The sequence below is a fragment of the Rhamphochromis longiceps genome, linkage group LG12 (genome assembly GCF_057381845.1).
Source record: "Rhamphochromis longiceps isolate RC_006_pf linkage group LG12, R_longiceps_female_GT1.1, whole genome shotgun sequence".
Lineage (NCBI taxonomy): Eukaryota > Metazoa > Chordata > Actinopteri > Cichliformes > Cichlidae > Rhamphochromis > Rhamphochromis longiceps.
The window spans coordinates 41,942,583-41,964,373 of record NC_140568.1 but is presented as its reverse complement, the minus strand read 5'-3'; the positions used below and the strand labels follow the sequence as shown (position 1 = coordinate 41,964,373).

The 21,791-nt window shown below is 41.2% G+C and overlaps 1 protein-coding gene across 2 annotated transcripts in view; it reads left to right on the top strand.

The window, feature by feature from the left end:
• Positions 1 to 21,791, top strand: part of fras1 (Fraser extracellular matrix complex subunit 1) — a 306,843-nt gene that overhangs the window by 186,686 nt on the left and 98,366 nt on the right. For both annotated transcript variants that reach the window (XM_085426433.1, XM_085426432.1), the window contains exons 21-27: positions 1,170 to 1,316; positions 2,592 to 2,738; positions 4,803 to 4,943; positions 5,460 to 5,600; positions 5,813 to 5,953; positions 9,624 to 9,909; positions 14,229 to 14,313. In XM_085426433.1, the coding sequence (XP_085282559.1) occupies positions 1,170 to 1,316; positions 2,592 to 2,738; positions 4,803 to 4,943; positions 5,460 to 5,600; positions 5,813 to 5,953; positions 9,624 to 9,909; positions 14,229 to 14,313 (1,088 nt within the window). The remainder of the gene's footprint in view (positions 1 to 1,169; positions 1,317 to 2,591; positions 2,739 to 4,802; positions 4,944 to 5,459; positions 5,601 to 5,812; positions 5,954 to 9,623; positions 9,910 to 14,228; positions 14,314 to 21,791) is intronic.

The window sequence follows — 21,791 nt, the reverse complement described above, 5'->3', positions numbered from 1 at the left end:
CTCAGATTTGAACTCTGGGCCTTCTTGCTGCAAGGCAACAGCTAACAGCTGAACCACTGTGCCGCCTTTTGTCGTCAAGAAACCGATGATTCAGTGTTGTGTCCATCTGTTTTTGACAACTTCAAAGAGGGTTTATAGCTTAAAAAAACCTTTTCCATCTGAGTTTTTCTTGTATTGCAATTCTTTAACAGTCAAAACTACTAAAATGACTTTATTCTCACTACAGGGTCATGTTTAACGTTTAAGGAAGTAAACACAGAACAACAAAGGACTACGTTTATTGTCACAATCCATCCTTTTGGATCAGTGTCTTTCTGATATCTTCTCCAACATATCAGATTATCTTTTTTGAAAGTTCTTACAAGTTTACAGGTTTGAGAAAGTCTAAATAGAAAGCCAAAAGTTTCTATTTTATTAAAAATGATTTTATTTTTTCAAATCAAATCAAATCACTTTTATTGTCACATCACATGTGCAGGTACATTGGTACAGCACATGTGAGTGAAATTCTTGTGTGCGAGCTTCACAAGCAACAGAGTTGTGCAAAATACAATATTTTCAGTAGAAATAGAGGAATTTGAAGGCCGATTAAGCCGGGTTTTACAGTGAATGGAGAGTCTGGGGATAGTTGGACTGGAACATAAAGGCTTGAGGCTGAATGAACAGAGAAGCAAAGACTGTCGAGCTGGCAGTTGGCGGTATGGAGGGCGCATGGCAGACGGAGGAAAAGATGAAGTTTAGAAATCATAAAGGCACGCTGGATTAAAACCTTTGACATGGAGGGTTTAATTAGCAGCATAGAAATTCCATCGAACTTGGAACGAAACAATCGACAAACGTCAAGGATGTCGAGGTGATGCTGGGATAGACACAAACAAACACAGACAGCACGTCTACTTCCTGTTTTTAGAGCTGTTTACAGCCTTTTGTTGCCCGCATCCCAACATGTTCCTGCCATCAAAATCTAAGTTGGCCAGTATTTTTCACAACGTAATAAAATGGCTCATTTTAAATATTTGATATGTTTTCAATGTTAAACCACGAGTAAAATCTCAAATCATTGCATTCTGTTCTTATTTACATTTAACACGGTCTGCCAGCTTTTTGGGAACTTAGGTTATATTTCTATGTCACTGCATGTCCATAAAAGGTGACGTTTTTTTTCCCAGAATGCCATCCATCATGCGAGGCCTGCAGTGGGGTTGGGCCGCTCTCTTGTACTTCCTGCCCTGCCAACAGCGTTCTCTTGCCATCTGGACTCTGTGCCCCCAAATGTCCCCTTGGATACTATAACAATGGCCAAAGGATCTGCCAGGGTTAGTGAAAACACACACACACACACACACACACACACACACACACACACACACACACACACACACACACACACACACACAAGCTTACTGTGAATGTTAAAAATATGCCTTTGCTATGTTACTATTTTGGTTTGTTAAGGTCCTTTCCTGTTAGCTGCACTCTATGTTTGCACTGAGAAGACTGTCTGCATATATAACTGCTAAGGAGTGTCTAATTAAATCATAGACTTTTACTTACCATTACAAATTTACAAACTTCTTGGACACATCAGGCAATATTAATGGTGAGATTATTTAATTAAAATGCCCCAAAAAACACCAAAACCACAAACACAGCCAAACAAGTCTAGTTCAGAGACTCCGGTTAGTGAAGGTGAAGCTTAGCAGACACCTACAGGCTACAGACAAGGGCCACACACTGATTTTCAGCTCCAACACAAGCAACAATGTTGGATGAGTTATTAAAAATAATAATCCTGGTACGGTTGTTATAAAGAAGGATACTATCCACAGAGACCCGTAAAAATGTGTTTCTGCTGGAAACTTTTTAACGTGGAAGTTGATGGGTATTAGCTTACTGCTACTTTTTAGTTTGTCACAACTCGTAAAACAGAGCGAAATGCAGCACGCACGTACAGAAAACCAAAAAGCCAACTTGTTGTTTGCGTGAAACAAGTTCATCTACAAGTCAGGCAGATAAAATTGAACGAATTGCCTGAATTGAATTCCAGACAGAGTGGGCAGAGGGCGAAAACAGGCACAAACAAAAAGGACCATTCATGGCACAAAAGTTTAGTGAAAGTTCACAAAGACGGTGTGTCAGAAAATGAATGGTGAGTCAGTGGAATATACGCTGAAAGTAATGAGTGAAGCAGAGAAGCCGGTGGGAAAGTGATGTAGGTAGTCATGAAAACAGGCCATCAACACCGAAAGAATGCTAAGACGATATTTTTACATTTTACAGACAGATCCCAGACTCAATGAACAAGTAAGTGCAGTTAGTTGGTGTTTTAATTACTCAGTACTCCTTCAGTTCTGTTTGTGTTGTGAGGGCCTCTTTAAGCTGCGAGAGGTGGGGTACATCCTGGTCAGACTGCCTCCTTATTACAGACACACAAGGTCAATTTAGAATCACTTATTAACCTCACATGCATGTGTTTAGGAGGAATTTTGGCAATCGATGCATCCGACACAGCCACATTCAGGCAGTTTATGGTGTTGGCTGGTGTTTCACATTTTCCTCACTAGTCCGTCAACCTTTTCTGTTCTCTGCAGCATGTGACAGCCAGTGCCTGACGTGCGAGACGCCCGGGGTTTGTACGTCCTGCCGTGACCCGGCCAAGGTGCTGCTGTTCGGAGAATGCCAGTACGACAGCTGCGCCCATCAGTACTACCTCAACACCACGACCCGCACCTGCAGAGGTACGCTGCCAAGTCGCCTGACAACCTCACACAAAATGCACTGGTGCAGTGAGGCAAGGGGGATTAATAATGAGGATATGCAGTGCACCCTTTATGATATTCATAAATTGCTCTTCATCCATATTGCATGTAGTGTACTGTGCTACATTGAGTTTATAGGTTCCATCAATCAAGTAATAAACTGTAGAACCAGGTATGCAAATGCTACACATTGTGTGTGCATTTTAACTCAGTATTACATCTTCCTGTGCACAGAGACATTGATGCATGAGCCTCAGGGGATCCCGGGCCTGAGTGAATAGTGATCCCTTTTTTCCCCACTGTTTATATATTTAAATACCCACTAATCAGCCTTGCTTGCATTTTTTCAGGCTGGAACTCAATAATAAGACACGTGAAAATGTGTTTTTTATCCGTTTTCCTTTTTCCGGATCAAAGAATAATGACTGCATAAGATTTAATTTCAGCCCATGACTGTTGTTACGCTGATGTACCATATGCTTTAATTCACAGTAAGTTATTTCACATAAAGCGGAAATCACCCTTTATCACTGATTCAGTCCAGTGCAGTAAGGGTTTTCCAGGTATCGGGGGCCCAAAGGAACCGGTCCCAGAGGCTGAACCAACACTGCACATGTCTGTTATGGGATTAGAAGCTAAGCTAGCTGCTCCGGGCTAAATAAACATTTTGATTCCCTCTGAGCCAGCGAGCAGCGCCTCCCACTTAGACAGGTGGTTTTTAGCCATCCAGCTCATGATGGTGTTTACCCCCCTGGTTAATCCACTGAACCTTAGATGCACCCAGAGAGTTAAAAGCACCACGGCTATCAGCTCTCTCAAAAACCAAAACAGCTTCGAGAAACTTTGGGAGCTTTCATTTCACAGCCTCGGGGGAGCTTTCAAAGTTCTCAGAGAGAGTCTCTTACAAACCCTTAAGCACTACCAAAACCTACATTTGTTTGGCTTTATCAGTGATCTTTGTCCACTGAGAAATCCCTCATTTACATCTCAGATCCCACCGTTTGCCTCCCACTATCACCTAAAAACAAAGGTAGATGCTGAAGACAGACTAAGAGATGAACTAGTTTTCATGGTGGCTGTTAAACAAAATGACGAAATTATATATATTATATATATATATATATTGCCATAATATAAACAAAAAAATCAAAGATTGACCCCAAGGAAAACTTGCATGAGGAAATTAGAATATTAATTAACTTAGCATCACAGCAGGAGGTCCAAACATCCATCTCAGCTGCATGCTGTATATTTAAGGAAGGACGCTGCCACCATGTTATTAGCCATAGGTTTGTAAAGCATACTGGATCACTGTGTTGTTTTATTGAAGACTGAGGTGATTTGTGGATGAAAGGCTGGAGTTCTCAGCAGACTATCAATTACTAGAACCAAAACGGAAGAAAAACGTTTTGGACCACGCACAAAGCCGTGCTATTACTCAGATCGTTTCGTTTAAAGTGATCTGAAAGACACCAACACCACAAAGATGGTGCCAGGTCCACTTCACTGATTCACATGAACGGCACTAATGCCCAGACACCAGTCGCCTCGCTGACATGTGTCCCTTTTTCAGAGTTCAGCTTGATGTGTTCAGAAGTTTTCTGGGCTACAGTTATGGCTAATTTGTATATTTGATACGTTTTAAGAAAATGTAGCATTTCACTGTATGTGTAGTTGCTCTACAAACTGTATATCCTGCTTAGTTTCATCTTCAGGTTTAATACAAATGTAGAAGGTCATACAAGCATGAAGAGTCCCAACTGTGCTTCATTTTCGTGCCTGTATTAATTGTGTACAGGACAAACAACAGATGTGCAGGTGATGAGAGAGAAAGAAGCACAAATGGCTTTAAAATCAATCCTATAGAGAAAAAAAGTTGATTAATCTCTTTTGGTCTCTCGCCCTCCCTCTCTTCTGTTCTGTTCTCACTATTTGCTCTCACCTCTAAAATCCCCTCACTTCTAATCCCAATGTCCCAACACACACACGCACGTACACCTCCTCCTCTCACTCCTTTTCTGCTACCGTCCATCCTGTTTGCAGAGTGTGACTGGAGCTGCAATGCCTGTAAAGGCCCCCTGAGGACTGACTGCCTGCAATGCATGGAGGCCTACGTGTTGCAGGAGGGAGTGTGCACACAGGGGTGCTCCTTTGGCTCCTATCGGGATGGAGACAGATGCCTCGGTCAGTCCAACAAAAAGCAGATAAATTGACCCACTTCACATGCAGTCGGTGCTATTGTAGCTGCACAAAGAGCTTCCTCTGGGCTTTTACACTGTTGTTTGTACATTTGTGTCCATTTGAAGTTGTTTTTCCTAATTGATTGCTAACGCAGCCAATCTTAATAAAGCAGATAATCAGCAGCAGCTGAACTAAAAGGTTCCTTAAAAGAGCTTTTATATGTAGAAGTTGTATGAACTGGCCAAATCAACTGCATGGACTGGTGTATAGCACTTTTCTACTCTCAGCAAGCCTCATTCACTCAGTCACACACATTCATACAAGCCTAAGCAAACTGATTAATGCATGTGTGCATTAATCAGTCTGTAATACAGCTTCTGTGTGACTCCATGTTACTTTTTTCACCGGTGCTAGTAGCCAAAAAACACATTAAGAAAATATCTGGTGATAAAATAAATAATGTCTTTAACTCAGTTACTATATCACTGTTTTTTTCAAATGTTTTGCTCTCTGTGGCAGGCTGTGATGATCACTGTTTGGACTGTCGAGGTCCTGGACAGTGCCAGGAATGCCAGCCTCCCTACGCCACGCTGCACGGCCAGTGTGTGCTCGAATGTGGCAGGAACTACTTCCTGGATGCATCTTCCAAAGCTTGCAAATGTAAGAATATACATCTTCTTTTTATTCTATTTCTATATGTAGTGATAGACTTTTAAAGACTGTTTCTATGAAGATCAGAGTATTAATTTAGTTTGAAAAATAAATTTATAATAGACATTTAAAACATTTAACGTTGAAGACTTGTGTAAAAACAAAAAGAAGCATTTTTCTAATTTGAATAATATTTGAATAATTTGGATCTTTTCCTTCAGCTTGCTCGTCCGACTGCGTGCTCTGCGACGGGAACGGACTCTGCAGAGCTTGTCGTAATCAGACCTACCTCATGGAAGGATACTGCACTCCTGACTGTGGACATGGATACTATGCAGACCAGAAGACCAGGACCTGTCACGGTGATAACATGATGCCTATGTTGGTTTTAAAACTGCAAACAGTTATCATTACATAGCAGAAAAGTCCTTTAATTTATTGATAGAAAGCTCCCAGACTTCAAATCTGTTAATTCTGATAAGAAGAATTGCATAAATACAGTTTAAAGACCAACAGTAGGTGAATTCTGCAGCCAAACTGGGAGGCTTGGGTTAGGTCCAGGTCACTCTCTCTCTCTCAGCTGGGAGGTTTCTATACTGAGCACAGCATCATGTATCAAGCACTGTACCAGTGGGAGCTTTTTTCTTATATGCAAATAAACTAAAGATGCCCACATAAATAATGCAAATGACCACAAGATATTACATAAAAGCAAATTTACATTGCTAACAGAAAAAGTGTGTGATGCTGTGGAGGAGGTTAAGCTGCAAAATGTTAATGTCCCTCCAAAAATAAAGCTTATACAGAAAAACGTGTTGTCAGTTTGAAGTTGCACAGCAACAAATGTCATGATAAAGTTTCACCAGCAGCTCGTACTTTTGTGTCGCAGTGGTGCTTTTATTGTGACACACTCGACTCAGTGAGCAGTTTTGTCATTGGCAGTCCTCAGTCACTTTGTGCAGCTCAATGCTGAACTGTGGTCAGATCACCGACACATCGGTGTGATGTGTTTCAAATTTGGCAAGCCAGACTAGCTCAAATATACCCCAACCTTAGCCCTGATTGCGACCGTTGTCATCAAACACCTGCCTCTCTAATACATATGTTTTGGTCATGTCCATCCCTCAAACAATACTGGATTAATATTTTTCTGACTTTATCAAAGATCATCCAGCTAACCCTCCAACCTGTGCCCTTAACTGCTTTGTTTGGGGTTCTTCCTGATACAGTTGTCTTGCCGACGCCCCAAGCGGATCTGGTAGCATTTCTCACCTTATTGGCAAGACGCAGAATATTGTTATGTTGGAAGTCCCCTTCTCCCCCATCCTGGGAAATCTGGATCAGAGACGCTTTGCATTTTAGCAAACTCGAAAAGATTAAATTCACTCTGCGTGGGTCTATGGCCAAATTTTTTAAGACCTGGCAACCCTTTTTTGACCATGTTCAGACTTTGCGGTCTCGCAACACTCCCAATTAGCTAGCTCAGACTTTATTCTATTTTATTTTATCTTATGCTTAAGTAAGATGTTTATGTTTAAGTATATGGACTCTATTGTGCCTGCGCCTTATGATGGCATTTACTTACCTACTTTATACATATTTCTTTTCTCTTACAGATTTGACTTATCTCTACAACTAAGCTGACCACTCATTATGTTTGTGTTTTGTTTTTTTTTTGGTTTCTGTGTTTTGTTTTTTCTGTGTCTGTGTGGGGGTGTGGGCTCTGAAACTCTCCACATCTCTCTTGTACACTCAGGAACTGCTATCTTGTACTCCAGGGTTTACTATTCGTATTATTAGATTCGACCCTTTCTTTTTGTACACCCACTGGTACTTCTATAATCATGAGGTGGGAGTGTATGTTTCATATTGTTTTATGGTCTTCAAAAAGAAAACGGCATTTGTTCAATTTGTCTTTTGTAAAATTGGATCCAGAAACTTTAATAAAAATATCTGAGGGAGAATGATAAAAAAAAAGGAGAGAAATAAATAAATAAATAAATAAATAAATAAATAAATAAATGCAGTATTGCTCACAACAGCTATTTTGAAAAAAAAAAAAAAAAAGAACAGATACAGTGATTCCAGTTGAAGATAAAGGTCATAGCAACTGTAATATAGTATTAGTAATATATCAGAACATATTAAAGGCTTCAATTGTATTTTTCACAAAGAAACTCACAACCAAGCAGACCAGTTATATATTTTCAGCAGGTAGAATTTGTGATCGCAATTAAATGTTTGGAACATAAAGACCATGTTAACATGAGTCAGGACCAAAATTTTTTATTTCCATGTCAGTTTTTCCCGTTTTTAAAATCTTTTGGGAGTTACTATGATCGGTCCATTCACAGTTAAACCAAAGAGTCTGTGGTAATATAATAGAAGACATTCTCCTGGTTTTCTTTTTTACCAGTTCATAAAAAAGTATTTAAGATTGAATAAAAAAATCTCAGTTACTTTTAGCAGAGGGCCTAAATATTACAGGTGGTTGTTACTGAAAGGAAAAACCTTCCATGCATTGAAAACCAGAGGAGTGAGAACAGAAGTAAGATAAGAGATTATGCCATTGAATACGTCAGATACCGCTCGCATAAGCTTCAGTGTGCAGTAGGCAAGCTAAGCTACATAAATAGTGTTCTCTGTATGAGAGAGCTGGTGGATATATAGAAGTGCCAGCTGATGTGGACTGGCACTGAGATCAGCTGATCTGCTGAGATCCCAGCAAAACTCTTGATTTAATTTGTGTTTCTCAGTCACTGACGAACGTAAATAAACTATCAATCAGACTCTATCCAGAAGTGAAAAAGGTCTATAGAACTTCATCTTATGAAGTCAAATTTGAAAACTGATAACAAATGTAAGTCTTTGCAGGTCAAATATAAAGATACTGGAAGCTAAGACTGCTAACATCTGTCTGAAATTAGAAGGTTCCTGTTGGTGACTTTTAATTGGTCCTCCTGAATAAGACTGGGGAGGCTTTGTCTGCAGAGTTAGGATGTTAAAAGAGTTTGTACTTTAATTTTTTTCCTCTTTTATCTTAAAACAACCCACAGGCTGAAATGCCCGAGGCCTTGAGGCGCAGACTGTAGTTCTTAATGAAAAGTGACAAAGCATATTTATAATTAAGGAATATATTATCACGCACTTTCTGATAAATGCGTTTTCTTGTAAAATAATGAACATTTTTTGCCTTCAGCTAATCCACACGTTAATGAAGTAAAACGGAGAAAAATTTGCTCTTTAAAAACAAAAAATTGGCAGCCCCCCCTAAAAAAAAAAGTTCAGGAACTATTGCTTTAAATTATAGACTTCTTCTCATTTGGAAGTATAATTACATGGCCCAGAGTTTGAGATTTAAGCACGCCTGCTGGCATCATTACGGGAGGTATAATGAGATTAGGGTGGCATCTCAAAAAGAGCTGATCTTTAAAAAGTTCCCCAACAAAGTCAGCACCAATTAGAGCCAACTTCTAAAATGCCACGCCAAGGCCGAGATGTCTCACTCGTGATATGTCTGCCATTTCTCCCACACACACTTTTTTCATTTTCAGTTTATAACCTCCTCTCAATCTCTACGCCGACCGACTACAACTCCATGCCAACAGATATTTAAAGGAGGCATTAAAATGTATTAATGAAGATAATTGGATGCTTTTTTAAACCAAATTATTATTGTACACTGGTTATTAGTCCAGTTACTTTGATGGCTTTTTTCAGTAAACCATTCACAAATGTACTTTTGATGCTGTGCATGGATTAAACTACTCAGTATTTCTATTTCTGATTATTTTACCTTCCAAGTTCCCATTCTGTTATTAAAAAATACTCGTTGACAATCCAGTTTTGCTTTAATCTTGTTTTGGAGGATCCGTGACGATGAATTTCCCCACAGGTATAAGAAAGTTTGCTATTTGTTGTGTATTTCACAAGAAGGATCTAAAATGCACTGTAAGAGAATTTACTTGTGTTCCACCAGCTTGGCTTGAATGAGGTTATTGATTTGAGTTTTTCTTTTCTTGGTCCTCTCAGTGAACGCCCACACACCTGCCCTCCATGTCAACGGGTCCCTGCTGGTTCCCTTTGATGGTTTTGCCCCGCTGCTCCCCACCCTGCTGCAGGTGAAAGACCCAGACAGTCCGTCTGAGCAGCTGATCTTTCAGCTTGTTCAGAAGCCGAGTAACGGACGGCTGGTCCTGTTCAGAGGGGAAGAAGGCGAAGAGACGGGAGGCCGAGAAATAAAGAAGGACGACACGTTCACGTGGGCAGAGCTGAGGCACGGACGGGTCCGATTCCAATACCAGAGAGACAAAGACAGGTCAGTAAGATGGACAAAACTTTTTCTGTATTTTGCCTGGAATTATTTTTCTCAGACATGAGTTTGACACAATACTTGGACGTATTCAGTCACAGAGCTACTATACTTATACTTGTTTAACAATAATTTATGAATTTTTGGGTGGCAGGCACTGCTTTGCCAAGGTGTGCAATTTTGTAACTCCATCCATGTACAGCAAAAATCTTACCTAACGTAATCTAACGGACTGCTTCTACTGTTCTGGGTGGTTTTCATGATCATTCTGATTATATCTTTACTTTGTGCCTCCGCTGTCCCAAAAGTCCCACCAAGTAATAAGGATTTATTTTGGTGGAAGAGGCATTAGACAGTGACAGGACTAAGGACTAATTCATAGTGCAAAACCAGAGATAACACACACACAGGGATTATTTAGCCGACCTCGATTAAACGACAGATCTTAGATGAAATGGTACCAAGATATTTCTTTGTCTTTGTAGTTCTTTCTGGTTTTTTCAAGCATTTTTTTATGTGCAAAAACAATTAACTCAAAATTAAAGGTAATAAGATAGCTTAGCGAGCCTAACGTGACTTAACAATTTAACATCGGTTAGTAGAACCTGGATGTGTTGGCGTCATTGAGTGATGACCTCCAGATTCAGGTGGGTCTCAGCTGGGTGGACACTCCTCCACTTGCTGGCCTAGGTGGAGAACTTTGAGTACCTCAGGGTCTTATTCAAGGGTTGAGTGCAGTGGGAAATGCAGATTCTGTACTGGTCTGTTGTGGTGAAGAGAGCTGGATGTAAAGGTGAGGTTGTCTGTCTACTGGCCGATCTACATTTCACCTGTGGCTGTGAACTGTGGGTGTGACCAAAAGAATCAGATTGTGGATACGCAGCAGACATGAGCTTCCTTTGATGACCAGAATGCATCTTGGGTAAATCCAGGACTTACTGGAGGTGGTGTCTGGGAGGTCTGTGCATGTCTCCTTAGACTCCTCAGACCTTTCTGACCTGATCACTATAACTGTTAGCTTATCCCAAACTGTGGATAAAACTATCCCTTTAAGCTCATCATCTCCTTCCTTCTCATTAATGACTATCCTGACATTTAATTTTTCACTCCTTGTCAAAGTTTCCTGTTTGATTTATGCTGCTTCTTGACTCCAAAGTTCATTTCTATTAACCTGAACATGGATGTGAGATGCATTACATTTACATGTTTGGGTTAATGTGGTCATATTTGCATAATCTGCATTTCTTTCTGTTTGACCCCAGTCTGAGTGCACTCCGTGCCGGGAATCACAGAGGCTGCAGATACGTGTAGACAGCAGAAAGCAGACATTAAAGAGCGCTGACCCCTGACATCCTAAAAGGAAAACAAAGCAGCTGAAAATCAAAAGGCAATCTTATGTTAATGGGTGAGAAATGTTGCCCATTGTTCTCTGCAGCCTCCCCTCTGTCGCTGTGTTTGGGACAGATGTCCACTCACTCAGTCTGAATGGACAGAGCAGTCATATTGGTCAATCCTGACTCAGCTGGTTAGGCCTAAAATGGCAGCATGCCAGTGAATTAGCAAAATGTGATCCTCTGTACAGGTTTAAGCCATTAGATTAATGGAGACAGAAAAATGTAAAACTCCAAATGAGATTAAATCTGCCATATTTTTCAAATTATGTCAAGCAGAGGATGACGGCTGTAGACCCAGAACAGCAAGCACATGGTAACAGGTTTTAATTCCCGTAAGAGGAGATGTGTCCTCTCCCACCCCCATTCTCTGCGGCCTGCTGGAGCGGGAGGGCTAGTAGGAGGAGTTGGCCGTCCGACTGCGGTCTGGGGTGTGGGGCCTCCCTGCTGCTGCGGAGTCGGGGTGGTCTGCCTCTCCCCACCGCAGGGAAAAGGGTAACACCACCTGGGTCTGGGTGCAATTCCCCCCTCCAGGGGCAAGGGTACCTAGACCCGGTTTGTAGAGTACGCTTAGGGAGTGTGATTGTGTGTACAGCGTCTCTTTATGTCTGTCTCCACGTTGGTTGAGTGTGGAGTGAGTGCATATGAGAGCATGAGGGTGGGAATGGATGTTTGTGTCTGTGTGTGCCTGTATGTCTGTGTCTATATGTCAGGTTGGGTATCAGACGCCACCTCTCTGGGGACACCTCAGGCCCTCCAAGGTTTGGAGGCCTATCTCCACCCACCACCACTTCCCCTGCCGGTGGCGGACTCCCTCAGGTGTCGGTGTGTTGGTGGTTCTTTGTGTCTGGGGGTGGGCGTCCGGGTGCACACCGGCTCACTCCTTGGCGGCCGCTTGTCGGGGCCTGGGGCCTGGGGCTCGCTCGGGCCCCTTTGGAGGTGGGGTGCCCCCGGCCTCTCGGCCTAGGGCTCGGTCACTCAGGCGCAGCTGGGGGCCGGCGGAGCTCACGGGCGCGTCACTGCAACTCCCCCTGACTTCTGCTCCGCGGCTGCTGGGCGAGCCCTCATCTGGGACTCTCCTCAGCTCTTACTGGGACAGTGGCGCGGCTGCCCCTCTGTTGGTCTTCCATGGTCTCTTGTGTTCTGGGGGCCTCTGGATGTCTGGAGTTTTGATCTCCTCCATACCCGCTTCACACCCTGGAGGACGGGGCTGTGGCCCCCCCCACACTCCCTAGCAGATCATTACATGGAGAAACCTTTGGAATGCAAGCATGCTGATCCACACAGGTATGCACACATGGGTATTCACAGACGCGGACTAAAGCTTTCTTGGCTGCTGCCTCAAAGCACACTGTGCGCTGTCTATCTTGCGTGCTGCACAATATCGTTTATTATTTAGTAAATATTGATATCTATGACTAGCTAGTTTATTGTGATGGTGCTTTGTTTTCTCTATTATTATGTTGCTCTTTGTTGTTTGCTGTCTCCTCTGTTTGTTTTTGTTTGTTTGTTTTTTTTTTTGTTTTTTTTCTCCATACAGGTGACCCAGGAGTTTTTTTTTTTTTTTCTCTCTCTTCCCCCCCCTTCTCACCGTCTCTTCTCCCCTTTGGTTTTCTTTCTTTCTCTCCCCCTCTCTCTCTCATTCATTCCCCCTGTCCTATTTATTAAAAAAAAAAAAAAAAAAAAATGACAAAGGATGAACTGAAGCTCTGCCATCACGTAATGTCGCATACTGCTGTTTCTGATGTCATTTAAAAAAGAAAAAAAAAAAAAAAAGAGGAGATGTGTCCATCAGGAAAAAAACCCAAAAACATGTGCTGCGTTCAGATGATGGTGGGAAAAAATGGACGAATGATGAATAAAAAGATTAAATGTTGATTGCTGTTACAGACAAACTCTTTTGAGCTTTCAAAATGAGTTATTTTCATTCACGAGTGCCTTTGAAAAACATGCCATGGGTCAAGACGCTGACAAAAAATGAATTTTATTTCTTTGAGTGGTAGACTTTACTACTGATCAGAAGCCTTTCCACTTGTCTCAAGGCTGCATTTTAAAAAAAAATCTTTCTCTCATCTATAATGAAGTGAAGACATGTACCAGCAACAGCAACACTCTGCACAGAAAATGAGATTTACAACTTCAGCGACTATTTTTCAGAAATATATTCTGTTACTTTAATATAACTCCATACTTTACGTGTATCTGGGCTGTTTCTGTGGCTGTTTCACTTTAGAGCTGCAGTTTGGTGTGTTTTTACTGGCAGTAAGTCAGGGATTATTTCTCTCAACTAGCTTGAGAACATCTCAGCATCTCTGCAGGAAGAAACGTCCAGACCAAAAGCAGGAAGTAAAACCAAAACGAGATGGGTGAGCATGTGAAGACTGGCATCAAACGTGGTGCCAGTGAGGCAGGAGAAACTAGAAACACATGGACCAGAGGACCATGACGGTTAAAACTATTAGGAAAACAACCTTCAGCAGACTTTTGTCAGCAACTTTCAAAGATGCTACTGCAGTCCAAAAAGCACCTAAGCACTTGGCTTTTTCCTTTCTGTCACTAAAACAAACAACCCGCTCGGTTATTTGATCTTCAGACTCTCTGGATGTCTCCCAGCTGCAGCCCTGGGGAGTTGTGGGTAATAAGCCTTGGCTTGGAATATGGTAAGGCAGCAGTGTAGGGGGGGCACATTGATGATGATGAGTGTGTGAGCAGGTGGGCTTTTGTGTGTTTGTGATAGCTCACCTCCACTCCCACAGATAACTCACAGGTGATCAGGTCTAATGACAACACAGCATGCTACCCTCACGGGACTGAGGGTAGCATTTTTAATGCAGTTTTTAAAGCAATTTCAGAAATAAGGGATGGTGAAATTTAGTCTCCCTACTCCAAGATTTGTCTTCATTTAAGAGTTCCCCTTTCTTCGTCTTCCTGCAGGAGCGGTGAGTTCACCTTGCGTGTTGCTGATCCCCAGCTGTTTTCCCAACCGAAAACAATTCAAGTCCGAGCCGTGTCCATGCAGGTAAGAAGACATTTCCTTCAACTCTCCTTTATTTACTGAGAAATGAACTGACTTGAAAGTGCCATTAAAAAAAGCTGTATCATAAATCTGTTGTTCAGGCTACAAATCCAGATATCTAATAAAGGTTGCTGTTTCCACGTTGCAGACCAATGTAGTGACGTTACATGGGGCACATTTGTTTCTAAATTTAGTTCAGTGTGAATGTAGAGGTTTGTTTGTTCTATCTGTCATCTTTAGTCCTTGTTGAGAAAGTTTACCGCAGAGAGAAAAGACTCCAGTTTGAGGACTGTGGAAATGTGAGGCCTGACTTTGACTGAGCAGTGAGTTTGGAGAGATTTTGTCAATATGATGGCATTAGCGATAGCAGCTGTGCAAGGTGCATTCATGAAACTCTACAGGTTTGTTGTTTGGATTAAAATTATAGCAGGATTCAAAGATTAGTGTCGTCCAATCTGTGGGCACCTGAGTGTGGGGTATTGTTTGCAGTGATGCATATATACTTCAACAGACCACCCAAAGCACCTTTTCTAAGCCACATTCATGAACCTAAATCATTTGATTTAGCTGCATGGATTAGAGTTTCTGACAGGTGGGGCGCAAGTTACCTGGCAGAAAAGTCACGGGGAACTAACGTTTAACATCGGAATCAGTTTTACAAAGAAATTTGCGGCAGTTACGTTAATAACATGAGCATCCGCTGCATCCAGCTTTTCAACTACAGCCCACACACATCACCAACAACAACACGACCTAGTTCATTCTTTTTAAGCCAGCGAGGCGAGATTGCGGATGCTGCTCAGGTACGTCCGCCTCCCCCTCAGCCACGCCGCAGACCTCACAATTTAGCAATCAGTATCTTGACAAAGGACTGAAGTTAGTAGCAAGAAATTTCTACCTCCTGAGTGACAGACGACCATTTATCTGGAGGAAAAACATATTTCTAAAGAAAGGTGTGGTCCAAAATCTCAGTGGGTCTCCTTATTACATTTGGCACATAAAAACTATACTAACTTTTGTTAATGTCATACAGGACGAGTCAACTGGATACCGCCATCCTACAGTTAGGTACATGTAGTTAGTTTAAGGCTCAGTCGTATTAGAGTGAAAGTAGGACAACGGCCTCCCTGCATCCAGGAAAACGTTGGTGGTTGCAGGTCATTTTTTAGGCGGTTGGATCTGTAGCTCAGGAGGTAGAGCAGGTTTCTCGGTTGCTTCCATCAGTGTGTGAACGTTAGATAGAAATCAGTCAAGTGTAGAAAAAGCGCTTGTCTGAATGGGTTCATTGTATAAAAGCATCTTTGAGCACTACAAGCAGTCAGTTCAGCAGAGGAGCTGCAGATGTATCTGAAACATTCAAGAAACTCACCTGTTGAAATGTTATTGTAGATTTTCTGATGCCTGTTTAAGCTTTAATAATATTATTTATATTACATGTTTATTGCATATACTGCTAAGAAATGTGAGATTTGCAGCCTCTCACTCCACGACCACTCAAACAGCAGACAGCCACATTTAATCTGATCTGTCAGCTCATATTTTAGAGTGAGCCTGTCTCTCATTTTGCTGCATCATCCCAGCTGATCTGCATTTCTCACTATTTTTGAGGCTCTCTCTCTGCGGAGTAAAGCCCCGGTGATCGGCCAATGTCAGCCTGAGAGCACGCCTCTATTGATGTCAAGCTGACCTCTGATTTTGGCACAGCTTTAGAAAATAATGAGAAACAAGGGATTAACATGCCCTCTCTGAGAACAGTTGATGGGTCAGTGTGGTACCTGCATTACTGCACTCGCTGTTTATGGAGAAATAGTTAAAAGAAGTTAAAATGTCTCACAAAGGTCCGTGTATGCTACAGTCTTCCAAACAAAATCCCTTTTTGTTTTTATTATAAATATTAATGATAAAAGAATTACTCGTGCACTTGAGGACATTTTTCTTGTGTCTGACAGTCTCCTAAAACCTTAAATGAGGATTTTAAACGTTTTTTAGTGTGTCCTTGTTTGGTGTTTATCCAGCACAGCGTGACCGCTCTATTAAATCTGCCCCCAGGCAAATGAATGTTGCAGACACTGAGCTCAGGGGGCCGCTTGCAGACGGTGATTGAGTGGTAGTGCTGCATTTGAGTCTGTTTTGGTTGACTTCGCAATTACGCAATCTTATCTGCTTTCTCATACAACATTAGCAGGAATTTGTGTGTGTCTGTGTTTTGACTGGCACTCCACTAGTTTTCTACCAGTGCAAAATTAATTAATGTCTGCAGCAGATGATTATCATTTTATGATAACGATATATAATTATGTTGCTTTCTTCAGCAGTGCAAATTAGTTCTGGTTAACTTATTATCTGACTATAAGCAGGTGTAGGATGAGGCCAGATATCCTGTTCTTTGGTATAAAATTTGTGACAAGTGTTTGGAGTCAATATAAAAGTTATTACTGTTATTAAAAAGTCATCCATTATGTTACATATTTACCACCCTGAAGAAAGCGATTTAAAGTGTGACATGGCCTGGGTTCTTATCTGGTGTTTATTTGAAATGTTTGGTTACTCTTTCGGATATTTCTTATGTTGCCATCTGCTATCTTGTCTTCATCTTTCAAGTTTCCAAGTCCTGTCTTGTTGCCATAGTTGCTTCACCTTTTACTCTGTTTTTACTTCCTGTCTTTGTCTTCTCTCCTTTGTTATTGTCTGTCCCACCTGTGTTTTATTTAGGCTTCAGAGGTCAGATGAGATTAAGGTATCCAGAGTACCAGACTGGGTGCCACTGGTGTTAGCTCAGAACAGGAAACTGAGGCTATAGTTCACACAGGCTGACCAGAATTAGACAACAGAAGACTGGAAAAACAACACCTGATCTGATGAGTCTTGACATTCAGATGGTAGCATCAGAATTTCTTGCAAACAACATGAAAGCATGGATTCATCCTGTGATGGATCACCAGTTTAAGCTGGTGTTGGTTGTGTAATGTGTGAGGGATATTTTACTGAGAAACTTTGGGCCCCTTAATGCCACCTGACCATCATTTAAACATTTAAATACCACAGCCCACCTGAGTATTGTTTCTGACCATCTCCATCCCTTTATGACCACATCTTTTGATGGCTGCTTCCAGCAGGATAATGTCATTAAGCTCAAATGATCTCAAGTGGGTTTCTTCAACTTGAGAATGGGTTCACTGCACTTAGGTGGCCTCCACAGTCACCTTTAGGATGTAGCGATGCAAAAGAAAGCAATAATACAACAATTTGAAAAAACATATTATTGCACGAGTCAGAAGTCTATACTGACAGCTTAGAGAAGCAGCTTTAACAGTACTTTCAACAAATAATAAACATCATTAGAAATACAGTACTCAATCCCAAATAAAATGAACAAGTTAAAGCAATATTATATTAATGTAACTGAAAATAACAAGTCACTTATGGATAAAACCCTTTTTATGGTGTTTCAAGCAAAGATTAAAAGGATTGTTGATTAAAAGGATTGTTGCACCGTGATGCCTTTTCTTCAAACCAATGAGCCGAGAGGAAGTTCCTTAATACCTCCCTTATTCCCCCTGTTTACTACAAGCTCTATTTGCCAATATTGCTACTACAAGATGTTGTTAAAGGGTCTAGAAAACAATGATTGATTCTTCTATAGAAGCAGGATGGGGTATAATTGGAGGCTACAGCGGTACAAGCCTGACTGCTCATCACTCTTAGCTGCTGAAGATCGGGCTCTGGCTGCTGGGCCGGGTTCAGCATGCGCTCATTTTTAAATAACGTCGCTCCGTGTTCCTTGTGTTGCTTTATGTTACTCTGCCGTCTGCACAGATGCTTGAAAACAGTCCATGTCACAACGTTAGCAGCAGTGAACGGCTGTTTCTGGCCTGGATGCAGTTTGTAACCATCGCATTCTTGTTATTTTGTGCAATAAATGAAAATGATTATTTGATTAGTAACTGTAATGTGATTAAAGAATATAGCACAGTAATGCCCTACACCCAACTAGGGCTGGGTCATATCATATCGTTCACGGTAATACCGGTATAATGTTGGGCAACAATAGGAAAATGAAATATGGCGATAGAATATGGGTAAAACGCGCATGCGCAGTGCCTTTGTTTTCATACGCACATGGCGGAAAAAGCAATGAGAAGAGCGAAAGTGGATCGTTGAATGAAACAGATGAACCAGAACTGGTTTGTAAAAATGCTGCAACTTCAGTGGTGTGGAACTGGTTTAGCTTTCGTCTGTCAGATACACAACAAAGCACTATTTTTGGTAGCGCATGCTAGCGGGCCGTCGTTATTACCGTGTTTTTTGGAAAATACGGCACACTTAAAATCAATCCTTTGATTTTTCTGAAAGTCGACAGAGCCCCTTATAATCCCGTGTGCCTTATGTATGAACTCTGGTTGTGTTTACTGACCTCGAAATGATTTTATGTACACGGCGCTCGGAAATCTGTCAGATGTTTCAGTACGACTTTGCTAAGCTACGAAGCCGCACCGCTTGATGGATTGTCGGAGCATTACGGCTATCGTAGGCAGGAGCCTCGCGGAGTGATACGTACTGTGCTTCAACATAATATTACCATATTGTGTGTGTATAACCTCTTTTTAAGTTTTGTGGATATTATACATGGTTATGCTGAGGATATGTCGGCCAGTTTCCACTGGAAATGTCTTTTGGTTAAACTGTCAGCAAAGAATTTGCATTTGCACTGTTAAATTTTTATATAACTTAATGGATATAAAAAACAGCTGCTTGTTTAAGTGAAAATACATTGATGGGTTTTTTTTGGGTTTTTTTGCACTAATAAAGTTGTGGAGTCGTAAAGTGTTTTGTCTCGTGTCAATTATATCGTCAGTTATATCGTTATTGCAAATTTTCAAATGTATATCGTGATAAATATTTTTGTTCGTATCGCCCTGCTCTACACACAACAGTGTTTGTGGCATTTACTGTTTTGAAAAGATGATGAAAAATAGACTTTATGCTTACAAAGGAGAACATTTTTGTGTATGTTTTCCTGATGACTACTGACCTCCCTCTCTGAAAAAGCATTAGTGGACAGAGGCTGTTAATGGAGATGCATTTGAGTTTTCATTTTCCAAGAAAGACTTATCTTTGCACAGTTTCTGCAAGTATGTGCGTGGTCAGCTTTCATGCTCCCACACAGTCTCCAATATTTCTGATGTGCAGACGGCTACCTGCTGTTTTTGTTCTGGGAGTAATTCACATACATTTCTAAGAAAGAACATTACCTCAATACGCTATTTTTTAGTATTTGAACTTCTTCAGAGAGACAGAAGGGAACATGGTGATTGCGCCTTTCAGTCCACATCAAAGCGACTCACATACACTGATGTAACTTTCAGTGTTTTTGTTGTGTGCACTACAGTTTTCTTTGAAAGAAAGTAGATCCTGTCAGTGTGGTTTCAGAACATTTCAAGCTTTGAAAGAAATCTTTCAGTGGCAGAAACGGTGAGATGTGCAGGACGGTTTTTTGATTGCGAGCATACTGAATGCATTCTCCATTTTATCTTCATCATCACAATCATAATATATTTTACACAGAGAGAGCGTTAGTATGCACACACGAGAAACTATATTTAAAAGATGGACATAACAACTGTGACTTCATCATTCATTGGTTTGTGTGCTCACCACATTTAGACAAAAGAGTGCAGTGGTCAAATTGCATTGAGTGAACAAACTACAGCCATAAAATGTGTGTTTTTCTAATTAATGATAAGCAGTGTTAGGCTACTGTTACAATATTTATTGCATTACGTTTGCATGGCTTTGCAACATCGCCCGTGTAATTAACAATACAACTCTGAACTTTTATCCTCCAACATATCTGGATAAATATCAATGCCAGTAAAGAATATATACTGAAGACCTTTCTTTTACTAACATGTTTAGATGTTACAGTCAAAAATAAACAGATTCTAGTGTAGGAATGAGTACAGGTAGAAATGTGCAATCCTACAGGCCCGTTCATCTTCTTCATTAGTAAAAATCAAGCTGTAGTTGGTCGGTTGAGGTCTGCAGACACTCAGCTTGAGCACGGAGGATCCAGAGGTGATCTGTGTTCAGGGCTCTCTCGCTGATAGCGTTGTGTTAGTATCATGGATTGTTGATAAACAGAAGAATCAATTGGGGGGTCAGGGATTATTGTGAGTGTAAAAGGCTGGGGGAAAGATACTGCAACATCTTCTGGCTGTTCTGCATCAAATGCTGAAAGAACTTGAGACTAGAGACCAACACTGAGAGCAGACCATGGGTGCGATCTTTTAGTGTGATTCCACCTGTCGATTTGTGAAGTCACATTCAGGGGCATCACCAGGTTGTGTGTTTATCGGACAGAAGTTAGCATATTCAAACACAAGCGTCTAAATAATTGTGCAAACATTAGCATGCTTTGTTAGCAAGTTTAACAAATGCTTTGTTGTCGTAAATTGTATGAACAAACCACACAGACGCACATAATGTACAGCATAGACATAATATATGAGAATTTCACGCGTCAAAACTGGAGCACAGACTTCCAGGACAGCGTGTAAAATTTAATGCACAGCAAGCCATGACAGTTACCAGATAGATGTTGCTCCAAAAAGCACCAACAGCACAAACATGGTCCATAGATCCAGTTTAGTGACTCAGATTAGCAGAAGCTCAGCCAGAAACCCTTCCTGCTCCTGACCGTGCTTACTTTACACATTTATAACATTTAAACAGGTGAGCTGTGTGAAAAATGTCATGCAGGAGGAAACTGGCTGCATTTAATTTTTATTTCATGTTAACACCCCAAACTGTGGGCTCTGCCTCCAGTGGTCATTAGAGGAGCTGCAGCTTTTGGAATTTAAGCATTTGTTTTATTTTTGCAGCCCAGAGGCTTGCACCTATTATTCATGCATAATTTTTATTTTGTCCCATACAGAGCTGGAAAAACCAAACTACGCCGCACACTGACTCGACTATACAGCAGGGAGAACAAGACGATTTCTGCTTATGCAGCCTTCTCTGTGTAGCTAAAAGCAAAATAAAATACATTTTTAATTGAAATCCCTATCAGATCGCCAGCCAGCAGGGCCTCTGAATGTAATAGCCTCAGGAATGAAAGATCTGAGCTGCAGATAGCCTCCCTCCCCCCCTCTGACAGGAGTGGCTGCTTCTTTTGAAAAAACTTTCTAAGAGTCCAGTATCTGCTGTGCAGCGCGCTTAGCTGTTAGTCAATACCAATAAGCCGTCTGCCTTTATTTTCTGTTGAAATTCAGTAAAAAGACCAAATATAACCGAGCCAAAACTATAGGCAATCTGTGAAACGGTCATTTTTTAATCATACGTCCAGGTAGACTGCAGTTCAGTGGTCTGTGCTGTGATGGTTTGACACATCAAAAGCACTAAAGAAAAGCTGCAGATAAGGCAGACACAGGGTGGAAATTGGCTTTGGAAATTCTTCCACTTTGTTCCCCATGAACACCATC